The 20,839-nt window shown below is 37.2% G+C and overlaps 2 protein-coding genes across 2 annotated transcripts; both read right to left on the bottom strand.

Annotated features, from left to right (window-relative positions):
- Positions 1-172: 172 nt before the first annotated feature.
- Positions 173-12,848, bottom strand: LOC310888285 (adhesion G-protein coupled receptor V1-like). Its single transcript, XM_083814878.1, has 10 exons — positions 12,707-12,848; positions 11,884-12,086; positions 11,101-11,230; positions 9,404-9,484; positions 7,941-8,080; positions 4,944-5,553; positions 3,782-3,997; positions 2,589-2,804; positions 1,146-1,390; positions 173-951 (listed from the first exon to the last, which is right to left on the bottom strand). The coding sequence occupies exons 2-10, from the start codon at positions 12,037-12,039 to the stop codon at positions 760-762; spliced, it is 1,986 nt and encodes a 661-aa protein (XP_083671004.1). The 5' UTR covers positions 12,040-12,086; positions 12,707-12,848; the 3' UTR covers positions 173-759.
- Positions 12,849-15,362: 2,514 nt separating this feature from the next.
- LOC310888286 (adhesion G-protein coupled receptor V1-like) lies at positions 15,363-20,342 on the bottom strand. Its single transcript, XM_083814879.1, has 3 exons — positions 19,602-20,342; positions 17,874-18,247; positions 15,363-16,041 (listed from the first exon to the last, which is right to left on the bottom strand). The coding sequence occupies exons 1-3, from the start codon at positions 20,287-20,289 to the stop codon at positions 15,772-15,774; spliced, it is 1,332 nt and encodes a 443-aa protein (XP_083671005.1). The 5' UTR covers positions 20,290-20,342; the 3' UTR covers positions 15,363-15,771.
- Between the last annotated feature and the right edge of the window lie 497 nt (positions 20,343-20,839).

The following is a 20,839-nucleotide window of genomic DNA, read 5'->3' as shown; positions in this document are numbered from 1 at the left end:
TCTGCAGCTGACCAAATCTTCCCTCACTAAAAGACATTATAATAAAATAAAGTTCTGTTAGTTGACAAAGGATGTCTAATATTCTACATGTTTCTGGGTTAATAATAGAAGTGAACAAAATCAACTGACCCTTTCTGAATTGCTGAAAAATTCCAAATAACACATCAAAATGCATTCCCTTTGAAACTAGTACCAGAATAACTGAGTTATCTTATTTTTTTGTGGATAGCAAGTTTGATTATTTATAGCTTAGGTAGTAGTCTGTTAAGAATGCATATTTGTAAACATTTGGTTCTAGGAGTTAACTTAGTCTTCTTCAGGACTTGGCAGCTCTCCTTACTTGCAAGGAAGAAAAAGCCGGTGACACCCAGACTTAGCATCCTTCCTCTAGGATCACATGCATAAAACCTGTTTTCCTTCTCTTATTTTCATCCTGTAAGGGCTGGCCATTTTGTCCTCCTGTTCAAATCACAGGAACAGGCTACCATGCAGGTTTAAATGATTTGATGATTAAACGGACAAAATGAATAGTACACTGTGTACGCTGAGTTTACATTGTGCATTTCAATGTATACTACGTTTAAGTAATTTATGTAATACACAGACATCTACTTCAAAAACAATGTGTTTGAAATGAAAATACATTGAGATGGCAGATCAAAGAATTGATGCACATATTTTTATGAGAGGAGCATGAAATTTGACATTATAGTGAAAACAAAAGTGAAGAATAAATAGTAATTACAAATAAAGCAAACATTATACAAACCTTCGCCTGACTGTTATGTTTGCCAGCAAATTTCTTTCTAGTGGCTCCTGAACTCGATATAAGGATTGATGAAAGAAAACTGTGCCATAAGGATTATCATTGGCAGGTATTATAATACTTGCCACGCCATCTAACCCAATAGCACCACCATTGGAGGCCTGAGTTAATTCTACACGGACAATCTCAAAGAGAAGAAAAGAAAAAGAAGTAATGCAGCTAGACAATTTGTGGTTTTTCTAACAATAATTACAAGCAAAGTATAACATGAAATTATAGCACCTTCCTGCCGGAACATTTCTTGTTTTCCATCATACATATTTCTAGAACAAGTCAAAATTAATACCATCTTCAAGGAAGATGTAAGTGCTTGACTTACTTCTTCTATTTCTGGAACATCATCAGCCAGGATTTCCAATAGTAGCATCTGAAAGGCTTCCCCAGGGGCAAAAGTAATATTGCCTGAGGCAACCTGCAAGTCCTCATCAGCAGGGTGTCCACCAATGGTAGCAACCCACTCAACAGTAACGTTACCAAGTGTCCCAGCATTGCGGATTACTGGCAGATTTATGGGTACTGATCCAGATTCAGGCTCCTCCACAGTAAATTCGGTCATCTGGAACACTGAAGTGCAGCACAAAGAGGTGTATTTCATTAACAGTAATATTTAAAATAAAAACACCATCCTAGTTACTGAATTATATATTTTATTTCACTTGATTGCATTCATTTGCACAATTAAAAAAATGTTAATCAGGTTTAAACTTCAAATTGAACTTTCAGTATCATTTTATCTGCAAATAAAATTGGCATGAAAATTCAGCCCCCACCCAAGAGTTTATTCCAACGTATCCATTGTTCAAGGCTAGCCATGATCTAAGTTTTTAGAAGACGGTCAGAAGGTAATTTTTCCCAGTGAGGAAATTTTTTATCATTTTTTATGTCACGTATGGAAAAAATGTGTCAACATATTCCATCTAAATTGTTTCAAATGTAAGTCTTTCTTGTATAAAATCTTTAGTTGTTAAGAATGAAGTTAATGAATTATCCATGTGGAATTATTTACTTTTGTCAATTTCCTTTACATTTTGCTGATAAAATGGAATAACTGAAATAAAGTAGGGTACTAAAGGGAGAAAGAGTAAGTCAAATAAAATGGCTGGAAAACATACACCAGAAATACTGAAATAGAAAAAATAAATAGAAAAGATAAATTTCTAAAATGTCATTAAATTTTTGAAATTACCATTTTTTTCTCAAAACCTGTGTAATGAAACTATTTTTGGAAAGTGTCCACAATCCATTTTACTGATAATGATAGAAAGAAGAAAAACTACAATAACTAACAACCAGAACATACAAGAACGCAATTTAAGTCATATTTGTACTTTCCAATTTCCCCAGATATTTAAACCTGCTTTGCCTGATTATTTTGTAAAACAATGACACTGCACTATCTAAACAGGTTTTGGCATGTAAACTTAAGCTTCAAGCTATTGCAGAAATGCAACATTTAGAATAGATAAAAAAATACAAATTAAATTAAAATCCATCCCCATTAGGAGACTCCAAAATCCACCTTCGTCTCACAAAATCTTGATATATAAGTTGACTGAATGCTTCAATTTCGCTATATAAGGGCACCATTTGCCCTTACTTACACGTTTTAATTTAGTTTATCTTATTTTGTCCTTTACTGTGTTCATCCAGACTTCCCTTTTTGTATTCTGAAAATTTTTATTCCATTGCCCAGTAATAACTCACCCACAAATCAGCAGATTGCTACTGGACAAGAGAAAATATGCAAATAAGACTCATTTACCAAAGGATCCAAACGGGTCATCAGAAGCCTCAATGGTTATGACTGCCCTCGTCAAAGATCCAAGCAAGGCTCCTCCTGTCGTTTGATTCAGCAGCTGAACATAAAAGGACTCCTCAACTTCAGGATTGATATCATTAATTATATAAATTGGCACAGCTTTACTTGTTTCTCCTTCTAGTAAGACAACATCTGATGAGGCTACACTGTAGTCCTCACCTAGATTTGTACATGAAAAAATAACAAAACAATCAAAACACAGAAGAATATTAAGGCATTCTGGTTCATTATGAAACATCACTAATGTTTATCAGCACTAATATTTATCTGTTCTTTTTGCATTCCCTTGTGTTCATATGTTGGTGTGTTTTTTTGTGTTTTTTTTTTCTTTATCTTCATACCCAGAAAATACAATTGTTTATTTCCTAGTGCCTTTTAGATATCTGGATGGATGAAAATAAATCTCATCTTGGCCAAAACAGAGTTTACACTGTCAGTCCAAGAAGCAATTACAAAAGGTCCATTATTATCTTCCATTGAGAAGATCACACAACTGTGACATTTCTATATTTGATTTCTGATAGTTGTCTGGCTTTCCAAGAGATAAAATGAAACAGAAGTACCTTTTTCAAAGGAGATTTTACTAAAGGACATAAGGTCACTCCTTCCCTCGTGGAGCTTTTCAGGGATCACCTGAGAGCTTTACCTTTCATTTGCAAAGTAAAAGTCTTCTTGAATTGTGCTTAACATTTGTCTGTTTCACAGAGGAGTCACCAGCTCTCAATTTCCCTCCAAGAAACTCAAATAAGCCATGTATGGTAGGTTGAAATATGTACAAAGGACTAAGTACTAGCTATATATACTACTACAGGATTTTTTATTTTATTTTATTTTTTTGAGAAAGTGAGTGGCCACCAGGGAAACAAACAGCCAATTCCTTTCCTTAGTTTTCTTGCTAGATTCTTCAGTGATGATATCTCTGAGTTTTTTTAAATTTGATGTAAGGTCTCTTCTATAGGACCTGAATTCCTGTCTCCTAAGTACACTCAGTAAGTATCTCACACTTTGGTATTTTTTCTACTTGTTTTACTAGACTGCATTCAATACACACTTGCTTGCTTTGGTTACTCGAAGCATACAGTATGCTCTTTCTGGTTTAACACAGAATGTGTATTTCTGCTATTTTGATTTCTTACCAGCTGTTGCAGTTATTGGCATAGCTTTGAATTTCACAGAAACATCTGCAAAAATTCCCCCAGTTCTGGTCACGTTAATGATTGGTCCAACATAATTTTCAGCAACTCGCACAGCTGAAGCTGAAAGCTGAAGTGTTCCAAAAGCATCATCATTGGCATTGATAATTACATGAGCTATAGTCTCACCCACTGATCCAAGACGAGGAGAATTTACAACTGAAATATAAAAAAAACCTCTTAGAGCAAGCCTGAAATGCCTCCTATATATGGCTATACTGTTCATATACATACACCTGAGTTTAGTGGATGGCCACTACTAGCTTTCAATAAAATTTTCATTTTAGATTTGGACAAAATATAACTACAAACTGCACAAGCATATTTTTGATGTTTGAATTATATTATGTCAGAAAATCCACATTCTTACTAACTTATTATTCTACCCTGCTGTGGAGCATACAAAACACCAGTTCTTTGAAGAGGTGAGGTACTAGCAAAATTACTTATTTATTTGTCCATAGGACAATAGAATTTTACACTAGCAATGATGAACTATAAGTAACCTTTCAGTTTCCCAGTAGAATTTTTTGTAGTGTTTCCCTTAAAAATCAAGATTAATGTGGGAGAGTCATGGGGGAGAGGGAAGGGAAATTAGGCATGCCAAGAAGCTCTTAAGCATAAATAAGGCTGTAATGACCTGAATTTATCTGATCGGGCAAACATCCTCTACGCTAAAAAGCCAGCATGAAGCTGCAATTCTACACCACTTAATGTTTAAAAGGCTTTTTTCGCTTTCAGTAAGTGCAACTAGCTTATTTCCTATCATTGTGCTTTACAGAAACAACAGGTGAGCAGGTATTAGCACACAAAACCAATACAGTAATACAGTTGGCCTAAAACACCTGGGATAAAGCAGATGCAGAAGGGAGAAAGAAATGTCCACCCCTGACAAAATTTTGTGGTAAAGGAAATATATGCTGACACACAGAATCTTCATACTTAATGTGAGATACTCTGACATATAACTTACAGGATTCTTAACTATACAGAGTTAGGCAGAGGTAAAATTTTACTGTAATTTCAATTGCTGCATTTTATCCTATTAAATATAAATATTAGCCTACATATTTAAGCTTTTGGTTTACATATGAAAGACACTTACTTGGCCGATCCTGTACTTTGTCGATCAAAACAGTATTGTTTAGCTCCACAAAAACAGATTCTGACCTCTCAGGATCATAATCATCCAAAATAGGCAAAGATATTGTGGCTTCGCTTTCATTGGCTGCGAAGATCACATAACCAGTAATGGGTATATAATCTTCTCCTTGTATTGCTCTAACAACATCAGGTGGAAGAAAGGGTGACTTTTCATCATCACCTAAAGTTCTGTATGTAACCACTACTGTACCAAGAAGACCACCAAGCCTTACTATTGTCAGGGAGATATTTTTTGTTTCTTCCTCAACTTTTATTGGTCTGTTTCTCTCAGAAAAGATGAACAGTCCATATGGATCATCATTAGCTAAAACTGTTAATGTTGCATTAGTGTGATTTCCAAGACGACCACTGGACACATTGATGATCAAAACTGAAAACACCTGATCCAGTTCAGGCACGTTGTCAGGAGAAACTTGTATGGTAATATTTGCTCTCACTTGGCCAACATCAAATGTTACATTCCCATATGCAGAGACCAGGTCTTCTGTAAGATCACAGACTATGACCCAATACAGAGTCACCTCAGACAGGGCCCCATGAGTTCTCACAACCTAAGTGGAAAACACAAAGATTTATGTATTTCTTTGTACTATAAGAAAGAAGAACATAAAAGTGTAAAATGGCATACAGCAAAGTCACAGAATCACAGAATATCCTGAGTTACAAAAGATCCACAGGGATTATCAGGTCCAACACCTGACTCCACACAGGACCACCCAAAATCAAATCGCATGTCTGACAGAGTAGTCCAAATGCTTCTTGAACTCTGGCAGCTCAGTGCTGTGACCATGTCCCTGGGGAGCCTGTCCCAGTGCCCGACCACCTCTGGGTGCAGAACCTTTCCCTAACCCCCAGCCTGACCCTCCCCTGTCCCAGCCCCATGCCGTTCCCTCGGGTCCTGTCGCTGTCCCCAGAGAGCAGAGCTCAGCGCCTGCCCCTCCGCTCCCCTCGTGAGGGAGCTGCAGGCCGCCATGAGACCTCCCCTCGGCCTGCTCTGCTCTGGGCTGAACAAACCCAGGGACCTCAGCCGCTCCTCATACTTCTTGCCCTCTAGACCCTTCACCACCATAGTAGCCCTCCTTTGGATGCTCTCTAATAGTTTATGTCCTTCATATATTGTAGCACACACAGTGCTAGAGGTGAGGCTTCACCAGCACAGAGCAGAGCAGGACAATCCCTTCCCTTGACCATCCAGCATTGCTGTGCCTTATGCTCCAGAACACAGTTGACCATTTTGGCTGCTAAGGCACACTGCTGGTTCATATTTCTCTTGCTGTCAAGCAAAACCCCCAGATCCCTTTCCATGGGGCTGCTCTTCAGCCTCTTGTCCCCAGGCCTGTCCGTACAGCCAGCATTGCCCCTTGCCAGGTGCAGAATCCAGCACTTCCTCGTTTAACTTAATTCCAGTCAACTGTGACCTCTCCAGACTCCAAGACTATTGAAAAATTATTGAGAGAGGTCTTGCAATGACATCAGCCAGCTCTTTCTGTACTTTGGGATTAATCCCACTGGACCCCATAGACTTATATGCATCCAGCTGGAGCAGCAAATCCTGCACAAGTTCAAAGTTGGCTGGGAGTTTATCATCATCACAGTCCTGAAATTCAGAGCTTTGGGTGTCCCCGAGCCCATCATTGGTGTTAAAGACAGAGGCAAAGAAGGCGTTAACCTCTGCTTTATTGGCGTACTTATTTGTGAGGTTACCAACCTCAACAAGTAATGGATCAATGTTTTCTCTGCTCCTCCTTTTGCTGTTAGCATCCTTTAAAAAAAGCACTTTTTGTTGTCCCCACAGTACTGGCCAGCTTCAACTCTGAGTGAACATCACCTCTGTAGTCCTTGTTCAACTGACCTTGCTTCCAATGCCCACAGATTTTCCTTTTTCGCCTAAATTCTAGAATAAGATCCCTGCTCAGCCAAGCTGGCCTTCTGCCCAGCTTGCTCAACTTCTGACTCTTTGGAATTGCCTGTTCCTGTGCTCTTAAGAGGTGTTACTTAACTAACCAGCACTGATGGACTCCAATACCTTCAAAAGCAGGTTCCAAGGGGACCTCACAAACTAGTTCACTGAGTAGTCTGAAGTCTGCTGTCTCCATAGCTAGGGCTGAACTTTTGCTGGCAGTTTTCCTCCTATTACCAAAGATTTTAAACTCAGCCATCTCATGGTCACTATGGCCAGGACAGCCTCCAATCACCACTTCACCCACAAGACCCTCACTGTTTACAAGCAACAAATCTGGAGGGCACCTTTCTTAGTCAGCTTCCAGAGTAACTGTACCAACAAGTTATTGTTAACGTGCCTCAGGAATTTCCAGTACCTGTTTGTATTGGCTGTATGGTATTCCCAGCTAACATCTGGGAAGTTGAAGTCACCCACAGGGACAAGGGCAGATGACCTAGAGATATCCCTTAGTTCATTATAGAATAATTTGGCAATGTTGTCCTCCTGGCTGGGTGGTCTATAGCAGACTCCCACAACAACTTCATCTTATTGTTATAACTTATTTCCATGTCCCTTAATCCTTACCCGGAGGATCTTAAGCATGTCATTGCCAACTGCAAGCTGCACACAATCCAGCCCCTCCATTATATACAGTGCAAAGTCATTGACATGATGAGTTAAAAATAAACTAATTTTAAAAACAGTGTAATCTTTATCATCTTAGCTTTGCTGTATTTGTTGTGTCATCAGCACTTACTTTAAAATATTCATACCTCAAATGTAAACAAGTAGAAGTAAATTTAAACTTATATAAAACATTTTAGTTTTAAGCTGAAAGATACACTTTAGAAAGTGAAGTATAAAATGTCAAGACAAATGTACATGATAAAGTTAAGTTAAAATGCTGTAGACCTATTATAAAAATATTGCAGAATGCTCTGTAAAATAGACATAAAAGAGGATTGCATAGCAATATGAGACCCAAAACTTTCTAACCTGCAACATAATATTGCTATCTCCATCTTCAGGCTCAGTTCCATTTACCGAGAGTGACTCAGTACTGAACTCAAAGACGCCATGAGCATCATCAGAAGCCTCAATAGTCACAACGATGTGGGATGCAATTCCCAAGCTGGCTGTAAGTGCAAGTGCCAAAATGAGTTATTTTTTTATACCATCTTTTCTTAAAAGCTAAGGAAGTTTGTTACAAAAAGCACACAGAAAAGCATAACTGGAATATTTCTGCTGTTTTGCATTTTGTGGTGTGTTTTTTTTTTGTTTTAAATGTGGAATAATTATCCACATGGATAAGGAACTCACTTTCAATAATGCAGTCCTGGCAGCCCTTCTATGGAACAACACTCCAAAGCAACATATAAAATGCAAATATTTTAAGAGAGGATCAAAAATAAAATTACTTGTCTAATTAAGGAAAATGAACTAGAATTTAGGGTAGGGGAGAGTTACGTGGTAAAACACAGTGTAAGCAGTGCAGACAGGACAAAAGCAGGTACTATTTTAACTGAAGCTGGAACAAAGAAAAAGCTAGTCCAGGAAATTCTACTACTGTAATGATCATCTTGTGTGAGATAACTTGCTGCTTAGAAAGAGAAAGAGCCTGGCATTTTAAAAAAAATCTGGAAACACAGAAGAGGAAACAACACTTCCCAGGAAGTTCCAAAAAGTGGTTAAACCACAGACTTACTCTCAGGTTCAAACTGAACTCCTTTGTATTTTCAAATAAAACAGAAAATCAGGCTGTCACTGTGGAATAAATTATTTGATTTCGATAATGGGTGCTAACACAATATTTTCAGGTCTCTAGGGTTTAATTCAAAATCCGCCATCATTAGCGTTTCCCTCATAGTAGGTGCTTTTGTTTTCATCTTATTTCTGCATATTGTATGTTTTTAATTTTCTCAAGATTAAATTATCTTTGTTTTCTGTATGTTGTGACAAAAATAGACTTCAAAAATGAAAAATAATCAAAGCATTCTTTTAGAAAAAAAAGAGCTAACACCACTTTTTATTAAGAGTATTTTTGAGATGCAGAGATCAAAGCATAAAGCAAGTGGCAAAAGAAAGTATCAAAACACACAGTCAGGTAATTTTTAAATTACCTTAAATTTAAAAAGTTTCTCTCCTCTTTGCTCTCCAGAAAATTTTACAAAATTTACAAACAAAGCTAATTTTTCTAACTACTTCTGGAATAACTACATTGTGTTCTATAAAAATACAGCTTTGAAGATAGAGAAGCTGTTATTTTCTGTATTACGGTTAGTATTGACTGTTGTTGAAATTAAGCCTTTTTTAAAATGGGAAAGAATGTTTTGACAGGACTCTATGATATATCTCAAACCACAAGCAAAATAACACTATGATAAACTGTGTCAGTAGTGTAGTTCATGAGGGATATTACAGTTAGCATAAAGAAATAAAGATTAATCCAAAATGCTTACCATGCTGATGGACAGTTGGAAGGAAGAAATCCATGTTCCCATCACCACTACCACTGCCATCATTTCTAAAGAGCTCAGCAACTTTAAGATGACAGACATACAGATATATACACATATATACATTTATAAATCAGAGCGCAAGCAAAGAGAAATTTAAACTATTCTGGACAACAGGAAAAAAAGAGGGAAGCACTCTAGGAAGGTATCAACTTTGCTTCTGAAAGTGTACAGGAGTTCTAATAAAGACTGAAATATTTACATATGCCACCTCTTACTTAATTTATGACATTGGAAATAGCAATGGGAAGTCAGAATGAAAGAAAACACATACACATAGTTTATCTTTCCTCTCTTTCCCTCTTTGTGTCCCCATTTTGTATTTCCCCTTTCTCACTCCTAACTGAGGCTTGTCATGGAGGAATCTAAATTGAAAAAAAAAAAAAAAAAAAAGGTAGGGGAGACGATAAAGTCCCTCAAGCTCCTTATTCTAATATTTTCTCACAAAGTGAAAATGTTGGGAAAATCTGCAGAAAACTTAACTAATGGGGACTTCATAAGCTTTGTGTTTGTGTTGGAAAGGCCAAAAAGAAGGCTCATTTTAAAAAGGCTATATAGTTACTGGATTACTAAAGTTAGTTGTAAATTTTCTGTCACAACAATTTGAAAGAGAAAAGTTTGACTCCTTTTAACAAAACAACTATTCAACCAAAAAGACAAAATACGTGAAAAGTCTCAAGACTTTACCAAAAGAATCACTGAGACCATGTTGCACCATAGACACATACAATCATAGCAGAGAGCTGGATTAATTCAAGGAAATCTGATACATCCTCCCAGAAGGGACCACACTTGCAATTTCCGAATTGTTTAAAAAAATAACATCAGTTTAAAAAAAAAAATCAATTTATGGCTGTCAGTGTTTCTAATTACTTTTCCCTCCAACAAGCTTTACAATCTCCGTTAAAATTTTTCTCAAATGGAAAAAAAAATCTGTAAGGTATTCAGGGGTTTATGTGGCAGCACCACTATGCTTTGCTGTCCCTTCAGACTAGCCCTTCAAACCAATAATTCTTTCAAGTGTTTGTCTTGTTCTTACAGACAGTTATCTACGAGCTACCTCTGCAGCTACAGCTCAGCAAACTCCCTATGGCCCTCAACATCCACAGCCTATTACTGCTATAATCCATTTGACCTATGTATTGCAGTTCTTCTGATTTCACTCATGTGGAAGAAAAAACAAAACAAAACAAAAAAAACCCAAAACAAACAAACAAAAACACAACACTTTGACTGTTTAGCCTTAAATATTTTATAAATATTCCATATTTTTGAAATGCAACATATTGCTAATATATTTTTGCATTATTTTAGTTCTCATTACCAACCATGAAGTTATACAAAGTGAAAAGCAGCAATTGCCTTTAGATGACCTAACAGATGGCAGTGATACACTTTCCCTAATACATGGTAATAATATACTTGCTATGGGATCTGGTTGTTTCCACCAAGGATTAAGAAAAGAACTGAGGAACAGTTCTTCCCTACGAAAAAAGACAGCTGTATGGGGGTGGGGATGTAGAGGTGCTTTTTGTTTGTTTTCAGAAATAACATAGAAAATAATGCCAAGAAAGACAAGATTTTTATGAACGAGTAGAGGTCATGAAAATACAACTAAGGGACTGATATATGTGCCTTACCTCCTCCCTCTGGGTTCAACAGCTCCACTTTAAACGTTTTTTCTAATTCAGGAATAGTATTATCAGTGATGTTAACAGTAATGTACTTGTATCTTTCTCCTGGCTGAAATTCCAGTGTACCCACAACAGCCTGCAATATAAGAGCTCTTCATATTTTTGTTCAAGTCTAATGTTTTCATCCATATAAAAAAAAGAAACAGAACCTTCATTTTGTCTTTTTCAAAACATCTACTTTTCCTCACTTAAGCTTTAAAAAAAAATCTGAAAAATCTGTTTTACAAAAGAAAAAAAAAAAGAAGAAGACATCTAAGTTGACATACTGGTGAGCATCTGCATTCATGTACATTTTTCTTATTTTTCTGCACAAATGATCAGTTGGACAAGCAAGTGCAGATACATGCAGGTTATTTTGCTAGGCATATACAAATCCCAGTATGTACAAGCATAATGTTAACCTGTACATGCACTTGAATAATATGGTCTGTAACAACAGCAAAACTCACAAATTGCTACACTGGAAACTCTGTTAAGAAAAAAAAAAAAAGTTCAAAACCAGAGGCTTTTCCTAGACAATGCAACTTACTGCAGAGAAAAGAATGGAGAAGTCACATGATGTATATTTTTAAGTGAATATTACATATCCATTTGCCACATCACCTTGTAAAGTAGTCTTTCTGTGAAAGAATCATAGCTGGGCTAGAGCAGTCAAACTGAAAGCTATCTCCACGATAAATAACTCTAATTAATTCCAAAACAATTATACCACCTTGGCAGTTGCCATACCTGATAATCTTTGGGACTGAAAGCTGTGACTGGCACTGTTCTGTATTCCACCAGAACTGTTCCAAGAAGGCCTTGTGCACGAACTACCAGTAATCTGACGTGTCCAGCTTCTTCTTTAATAGTAATATGGGGCACAGAAGAGGCTGGAAGAATCATTTTATCACCTGGCTGAGGAGGTGGCCCCACAGAGAACTGGAGCAGACCTGGAAGACAAGAATTACTACTTACATGGCTTTTCATAACAAATTTTAAAGATGATAAACAATTTAAATAAAGTGATTGATAACATATCTTGTGATGGTTCTGAAATTAAAAACCACATATACCAGTATACCCTTAAGCCTCAATCACACTATTTCCAGAGATGTGCTGTGTGCCTTACCCTCTCTCACTGATATTCTTGTCAGTCTTGATAAAAGGCACAGCACAATAATAAAACCTTCTCTTCCCAAAAGAGCCTCACAGGCCACGGTTTTGCGTATTTACTGGTACAAGACATATGGAGAAATGACTCTCATTGTCAGGAATTCTCATTTGATGAAAAACCTGGACAGGATCAACTACATGCAGAGCCTTTATTTGCCCTCACAAGAGAATCATTGCTTGTTTGGGCAGGGAAGATTTGAGGCCTTTTTGTAAAATTATAAAAGAAAACTAATTCAGTATTCATTCATGTATATAAACAATGAATTAATTCAAGTTAGATAAAGTGGAATATATGAGATTGCTTCCTCAACTATTACAACCAAGCAAAGTTTTCATCTGACTGGAAAGAACTACACAATAATCTGAAACAAAGCTGTATAATTCCCATCATTGTTACCGTATGGGTGGTCACTGGCTTTGATGCTGATATCAGTAGTTTCCTTTTCTGGATCTATACTTGCTCCACTGGTAGGAGTTGAACCTAGTTTCCCATCTCCAGACACTGCAGAGACTAATGTCACACGGAAATATTCATTTAACTCCGGAATGTCATCATCAATAACATGCAAATTTAACACCTAGAGAAGGACCAAATCATGGAGAAATCAAACCATGCAACATTCTTTGATTAGTCAGTCAGCTGTATCTGCTGTATAGTTCTGAAAGCAAAGGACACTATTTTTGCTCTCCACATAAATTCAACTAATTTCTAAGATAACATTTTATGTCTAGAATATGCTTTCCAAAAACAATGCTTCCAAGCTACTGGAAATGGAAGGCATATTTTCTGAATTGTTTCAAACTACATAAATAAGTGATAATAAATACTTGTTTGGTTGGTTTTGTATATCTTCACAAAAGCAGAGTTTAATTTCCATGTACTGAACATGAAATATCTGATAAATTTTAAAATCTTTTTGAAATTATGCTTATGAAGAGACATTACAGTGATTAATCCAATTTAGAGAGCAAATAAATTGAGCTTATTATACCACCTGACACTTTGACCTGCAGATCATACGATTTACTAACATAACCTTGCTCTAAACACGCTAACACATTCACTTCAGAAAATTCCATCTTTCTTTATGTTTCGATATGGTCGGACAAACATATAGAAAACATTTAAGTAGCTGATCATATTTAGAGGCATGGTAATGAGTAGATTACAAATGTCAGTTGAAAGTCCCTTAGGATATCCCACCTGAAGAGCAGCTTGCTACCAGCCCGTTTCTTAGAGCCATGCACATTAGCTCCTCTGTATGTATGCAGTAAATTGGACCAGTAAGCTGTGTAGCAAGAGCCTACATCAGCCATTTTCTGCCACTAGATAGAGTAATGTGGGCCTCGTCTATGTTGCCATGCTAGAAAAGCTTTGGAAATTTCTGCTATATATGATTGTATGAAATGCAGTAATATCATTTCACAGAGAAATAAAGCTGAATGAACAAACTATTATAACATGAATGAACTATTTTCAGATACCACACGCTTTTGCCAGTCATTACATTATCCAGATTCACAGTTCTAGTGAAGTCACTGGGATCCCTGCAAATGACTTCAGCGAATTTGAGTCCACATTGACTTCTGCAGCCTGATATAAGTGAAACTGAGGATGGTATTTTCTACTCACAATTCATCCTTATTATACAAACAATAATAGAAAGTGTATGTTGTTTCTACAGTACTGTGGTCCCGCACCACTTCTTCAAATAAATTTAACAATTCTGTGCTGTACATCAGGATTGAATTCATTGAAACAGATTATTTTTATTTCTATTTCTAGCACACGCTGTTTATTACCACAGAATTTTAATCATAGGACAGCCCACGTTGGATGGGACATCAAAAGATGAAGTTCAATGTTTCATGGAAAAAAAAAAAATAGATGAAATAATCCAGCACCATGTTCAACTGCATCTTAAGCACCCCTGGTGATGGGAATTCTACCATAGAACCATACATTGGTTTGGGCTGGAAGGGACCTTAAAGCCCACCCAGCGCCACCCCCTGCCATGGGCAGGGACACCTCCCCCCAGCCCAGGCTGCCCTCAGCCCCATCCAGCCTGGCCTTGGGCTCTGCCAGGGATGGGGCAGCCGCAGCTCCTCTGGGCAGCCTGGGCCTGGGCCTCACCGCCCTCTGAGGGAAGAATTTCCTCCTTCGCCCCCTCCCTCGCCCTGCTGCCCACGCTGCTGTTGGTGCAGCCCAGGGTACGGGTGGCTTTCTGGGCTGCAAGCACACATTGCCGGCTCATGTCGAGCTTCTCATCAACCACCACGCCCAGGTCCTTCCCCCCCCAAGGGGTGCTCTCAGTGCTTTCTCTGCCCAGCCTGTGTTTGTGCTTGGGATTGCCCTGGCCCAGATGCTGAGGTCGGGACAACCCGACCCTGTCCCTAAGGAAGTCGTTCCAGTAGTTGTAAAAAATTTCAAGACAAAACCTCTCCCACTCTATCTTTGTACTCTTTGCCCTCTGTCTTCTCCTGTGGTTTCTTGAGAAGAGAGAGCCTCTGTCAACTCTGGAGCTGCCCTTTAGGTACTGTAATAATGGGATCAAAGTCCCCTTCTAAAGGGTGAAAAGATCTAACCCCTTGAGTCTTTCCTTAGAGGACAGGTTCTCCAGCTCTTTGATCATCTTTCTGGCCCTCTTTTGGACCTCCAGTCTGCCCACATAATTTTTTAATTGTGGGCCTCTGTAGCTTTGAATTCCTACTCTTCAGTGTATCCTGGTATCCTGGTATTTCTTTTTTCTTTTTCTTTTTTTTTTAAACTAATTCAGATAAGGAATTTCGTAAGACTTTTAGAAAGCTTTCTCAGAAGCAGCTAAAGCTTCCCTTATGTATCATTTCTCTTTCTCTCCCCCAACTCAGAGATGCAATTCTGATTACCAATTTCAGGTGTCTCTAAGGCCAGAATATTGAATAATTTCCTTATGTTCCAGTTGCTCGCACACTTTATGCAGAGGAATAGATTAAAGCAGACAGTAATCATTTCAGGGAGACTCAAAAACAGCTATTGTTACAAGAACACCTTTAATCTCCTGTTTCTGATTTTGAATTTAAAAGGAGACAGAACCTGGATAGCCTTGAGTGCAAGAACAGCAATGAATCTTACTATTGCCTATTTAATTGTTGTGGACATAAATTTGAGTTACAACACTCAGATCAAACCTGATCATTTTCCAATTTCGAAAGTACATGGACTATCTACACTTTTTAAAGTATATGTACACATACACATAAATACAGTTAATATTTTTTATGTATATGTACATATATCTAATATGTACATGCACACATGGTGACTTTTGAACTGACATATACACAGAGCTACAAATAACACTTTCTTGTTGTCAGGGATGGAAAAAAAGAAAGAAAGAAAATATATATATAACAAAAAAATAACAACATAAAATAACAAAATAAAAAATAATAATAAGAAAAGCCATGTGAAGTAAACACTCTCTAGTATGCAAACCAGCCAAGCACCCTCAGAAGGTATTTTCCAGGAGGTTTGTAAAGGACAGGATGAATTGTTAATAGGAAGGTAGGGTTTACCTCTGATCTCTGCCAAGGAACGAATGTGATAGTGCCACTGCTATTAGAAAAATCGGTAACAGAGTAATTAATGCCAGTGGAATCAACCTGTGAGATAATGTACTTTATATACACATAGTCTAGGGCTCCCCTTGTACGCTCCACAACACAGGATATAGTGGAACCTTCATCAGCAGTCTGGAAGAAAGCAAAAATTTGGAACGTTTATTACTGTCAAAGTAAATCAAGGCAATTTCATTAAATAACACGAAAATATTTAATGCCAGACAAATGTTCAAGTAAAAAATTGCTGTCATGTTACTTTCAGCTCTTTTGGAGTGTTAGGAAGCTGAAACTGACCTTGATGCCAATCAGAACAATCCTAGTGGAATCTGCAAAAGTCTGATGCCTCCCTGAGGACTATTAAGGTAACAAATAACAATACACTGCAGTTCGTCCTGGACACAACCCCTTTCCTAAAACTATGCGTCAGAGACAGAATCAATATGCTTGAAATGTACCTGTCGAAAGCAAATGAAACTATTGCTTTATAATAACGTCAATATTGTAATTTTCCTTAGCAATAATTTAAAGAAAGATTTGGATCAGCACTTTCTCTAACCAGACACACTATGGATAGAAATAAACTATACCATCATCATTCAGAAAAACAGATTTTTCTCTTCTACTGTCCTCCTTACAATTCTGTATCTTCACAGATAACATGACTTCTGCAGCGACAACTTCACATCTCTGGAATGAAGCTTTAATTGGTACTGACCTTCTATTTTAGAAAATAACGTTCATAAAATTAACATAGAAAATAATTTTATCTGAAAGTTATTGGAAAGGTTAAAGCTATCTTATGCATTAGATAAATTTCAGGGCTGCTTTGTAAGAAAGCATAGATACTGTGTGTGACTTCAGCTGCCTAGTAGACAGATATGCACAGTTAAACTACTGGTAAAAAAATGCTGTGTTCCTGCATCACCACTAAGAGCTCTAATACTTCCCTGGTGAAATGGACATATGATAGGTGCAAAACAATTACCGTGCCATATAATTATTTTTTTTCTTCATGGTTGGCTGATGATCTGTGGCATCACAGCGTATCAGAGGTACTTGAACCTGAAGGAATCTATTATCATAGCATATGGTAGGCACACAATAAGCAAACTGAACCAAACTGAAAACTAGTATCACTCAGGCAAGACAGTTATTTTAAAAACATCATAAGCACTTTGATTAAAAAAGAATGTAATTAAAGCTCATAAGAGTTCCCAAATGAAAACTATATTAAATTTTTTTTTCCACAAAATAATCCAATACCAGTAGAGATAGCTATCATGTTATTCCCCCTTATAATTGATTAAAGAAGTAAAGAATGATTTATGTTTATTTCAAGCCTCCTCAAAAAGTAGCAAGTTTACACTCTGCATATAGAATGGATACCACTGAAAAAAGATTTCATCTGTTAAAACTAAAACAACAAAAAAACCCACTACTAAATCAACCAACTGACATCAAACATATGCAAATTATAACTTAGTTTATGACAGCAAATGAAGGTGGAAAAATCCATAACACTTTGTCATTGCATGATCTCTAGTAAAATTATCTCAAACACATCATGTGACACAGAAAACTAAAATAAAAATCTTTGCAATAATCCATTCTCAAAAAAAAAACAGAGAATTAAATCTTACATTTTAACTGGTAACTCAAATGTAACAGAAGTGAAGGTAAAATATTTTTCTAGAAAAAAAAAATTAAGCCTTAGTCTTCAGTTTATATAGTAAACTAAATTTTCTTAACCATTTTTTTCTTTAGTTTTTTAAAATTATATAGTAAATCCCAGTGGAACTGAGGTTGTATTAACAGAACATATGCATCTCCAAATCCTAGGAAAACTTTGCTTAACCACAAAAGCAAACACTGCAAAATCTAGGGTTTGTTCAGGTCACTTGGTCCTGCCATTTAGCTTTCTGTGCCTGAAATATCACCTACAATTTCCATTATGACCACCTTACCTCAGGGATACATGCTCCAGTGAAGCCAAATAAACCATTAGCATTATCACTTTTCTGTATTCTTAATCTTGCTGTGGTGTTTTCTTGTGAAATTCGAGCTCCACCACGCACAGAAATGAGCTTTAGTATGAATAATTCTTCTCCTTCTTCCTCTTTGTCATCCTTTGCAGACACGATGAATGATTTATTGGTCTCTCCTTGCCAATACTCCAAATACCCAGAGACAGGGTGGACATCACTTTTTGCAGGAGTTGCATGAAGTTCATAGATCTCTGCTCGTGTCAACTTACGCTCATAAAGCCTTACATCCTGCATTAACCCTGTGTACCTACTGCTGCCGTTGATTCCTGCTCCAATTCTTACTATTCCTGGACCTGAGAAGGAAATTATAATTTTTTCTCATGTTATTGTATTTGTATGAAACAGTCAGCAACTGACTACCTGTTTTTCTTAAAAACCAATGGTAAACTGTTCATTGTCCCTGGATGAGGAATCATATTGATCTTGAGATCCAAAATCAGGAGGTTCCTTGAGCCTCATCTCAATGTTACAGGTAAGTCCTCACAGGCCAAACAATTCCATCCTATGCTGTCCAAGTTTTTCATCCTATTAGTTCTAGCAGCACATTATCATCATCCCTCATTTTTATAAGTCTTAGAGACTTGAGGCTCCCTCTTTCCTCCACAGATTTTCAGAGCAGAACTGCAACCCCTTTTAGCCCTTGTTTTGCTGAACAAATCCTACTTTGTTTCCCTCTGCTAGGGCAGCTGATCCATTCTGATGATACTCATGATTACTGCATTAACCCTTCTGGACATCCATTTCATCCACCACACTGTAATTCCATGCAAATTCCAAACTCTTTTTACAACAGCATTTATATTTCTCTGTCTCCAAACTATAGGATCACAGCTGCCTCATATTCATTCCTACTCTATCCTATTCTGTGCCATGCTATGCTCTTGTGCTAAAACACACACATCAGCTGTTTTCAGTTGCCTTTCAGAAAACGAAAGAAAACAAACAAACAAAAAAAGCTGTGCTCTTCAGTGTATTGTCATACATATGACACTGAGTGGCAGTTGTAGAGATGAGCAACCACAGGAACTGATAAAAGTCCCAGGGCACAAAGTGGAGGATGCTGAGAAAAACTGGGCTGCTATGCACACCACTGTGTATTACCCAACATTCAACGGAGAGAGATGACATACTTGCCTTACTATTGCATTATCCCCAGACACACGCCATCCCCACTAATAAAGAAAATTTACAGCACAGACATATCCTTCTAGCAATAAAAGCATAATTGCATTTCACATATATTTGTTCTAGAAACCGAGGGAGGGAAAAAAAAAAAACCTCTCAGCCTCTCAGCTTAGCTACAGTACTGCAAGTGTGATGGAAATTACTAATTGCAGAAGTACTATTCTTTTTACAAATGGAAAATTTGATTTCTTAAACTTCAACCTGGAATTTTAAAAGCAGAAATAAAATAGTACACCATACAATTAATAGTCCTCTACTCTCACTCAACATCGCAGCAGTTTGAATTTTTTAGAACATTCACACAATTTCCATAGGCTTTCTGAAAATCCTCAAAGAATTCTTATCCATTCCTTTCAATTAACTTAACAGATATAATCATTTCAGTGTATTTCTTCCACCTTTGAAGTGGCTAGACTATGCATTTCAGAGCTTTATATATGGAGAAAAATAGCAAAGGCTCACCATCAAGAATTGCTTCTCCTTTTAGACTCTTCATTCCTCCCAGAACTAGAATTCCATCAACGTAAAATTCAATTATACTTTCATCCAGAGTAATCAGAACGTGAAGCCAAGTATTCTCATCCAGGTATTTCATGACTGATGTTTTAGCCATGTATGTCATATTGGACCCTAATGCTGTATAATGAAGCACTACAGAAACATGAGAATCATTTGTCTGAATTTTCACACCATAATATAAAGTCCCATTATCGTTATCCTTTTCAACTGTATAGCCATCTGTACTGACATTAGGAATTAACCAAGCTGAAAATGTAAAATTGGTTACTGCATTATTTCCATTGTATGGGTATTCAGGACCGATAATGCCAAATGCATCCTCTTTTCCACTGAAATACAGAGCGTCTGTTCCACTGTGATGGCGCCTCATGTGGGGCTGTGATTGTACTGAGCTTGGGAATGATCCAAGCAACAAGAAATCTACCATTGATGGCAGTCCAGCTTGGAAGGTACTAGACAGTATTTCCCAACCTAGTCGGACAACACCAAAGGTGCCTTGCTGTCTCCAGATGGTGAAGTCCGTAATATAGGAAAGGTCATCTTCAGAAAGAGTATCTTCCACTATCTCTCTGTCCTGGCTCTCTGGATCTATAACAAACACTCCAAAAGGGTCATCATTGAAAGGGATCATGACAGTTACAGTAGGACTGGTTTCAGATAACTGACCACCAGGACCAGGAGACCCACCTGCGTAATAGAAGTTAGAGTAAAAGTTAATGATTAAACAACACACTCAGAAAAAAGTTTCAAAGTACTTTTTTTTTTTTTTAATAAAACAAGTTTCTAAAAAAACCTCAAACCCTCCTTTAAGATCCTCTGGACTTATAGCAAATGATCTAACTTGAAAATTACATAGGTTAATTGTATTATTCTTAAAACACTGTGCTGATGTAATTTCAGTAGAAAACAAACCCACATGCTATTTTTCAGCTGTAAAACACACAGATGTCTTTCAGGTGAAACATGACAAGGTCCATCTTTTCTTAATTAGCCAATAAGGTAGGTTACCTTTGATTCGTTTGATAAGCATGGGGGCCAAATTCAATTCTTGTATTGCTCAAAGACTTACAGGAATAGAGAATGGCAAAATCTTGCCTGTTGCCTCTGATACAGAAGTACATACACCTTGCAGAAACAGTAACCAGTTGTGTGTTAAAACTGCTGCCCAGTCCTGGTGTTAG

This window comes from Anser anser (assembly GCF_964211835.1).
Source record: "Anser anser genome assembly, chromosome: 33".
Taxonomy (NCBI): domain Eukaryota; kingdom Metazoa; phylum Chordata; class Aves; order Anseriformes; family Anatidae; genus Anser; species Anser anser.
Note: the sequence above shows the minus strand (reverse complement) of the source record. Positions and strands in the feature narration are given on the sequence as shown.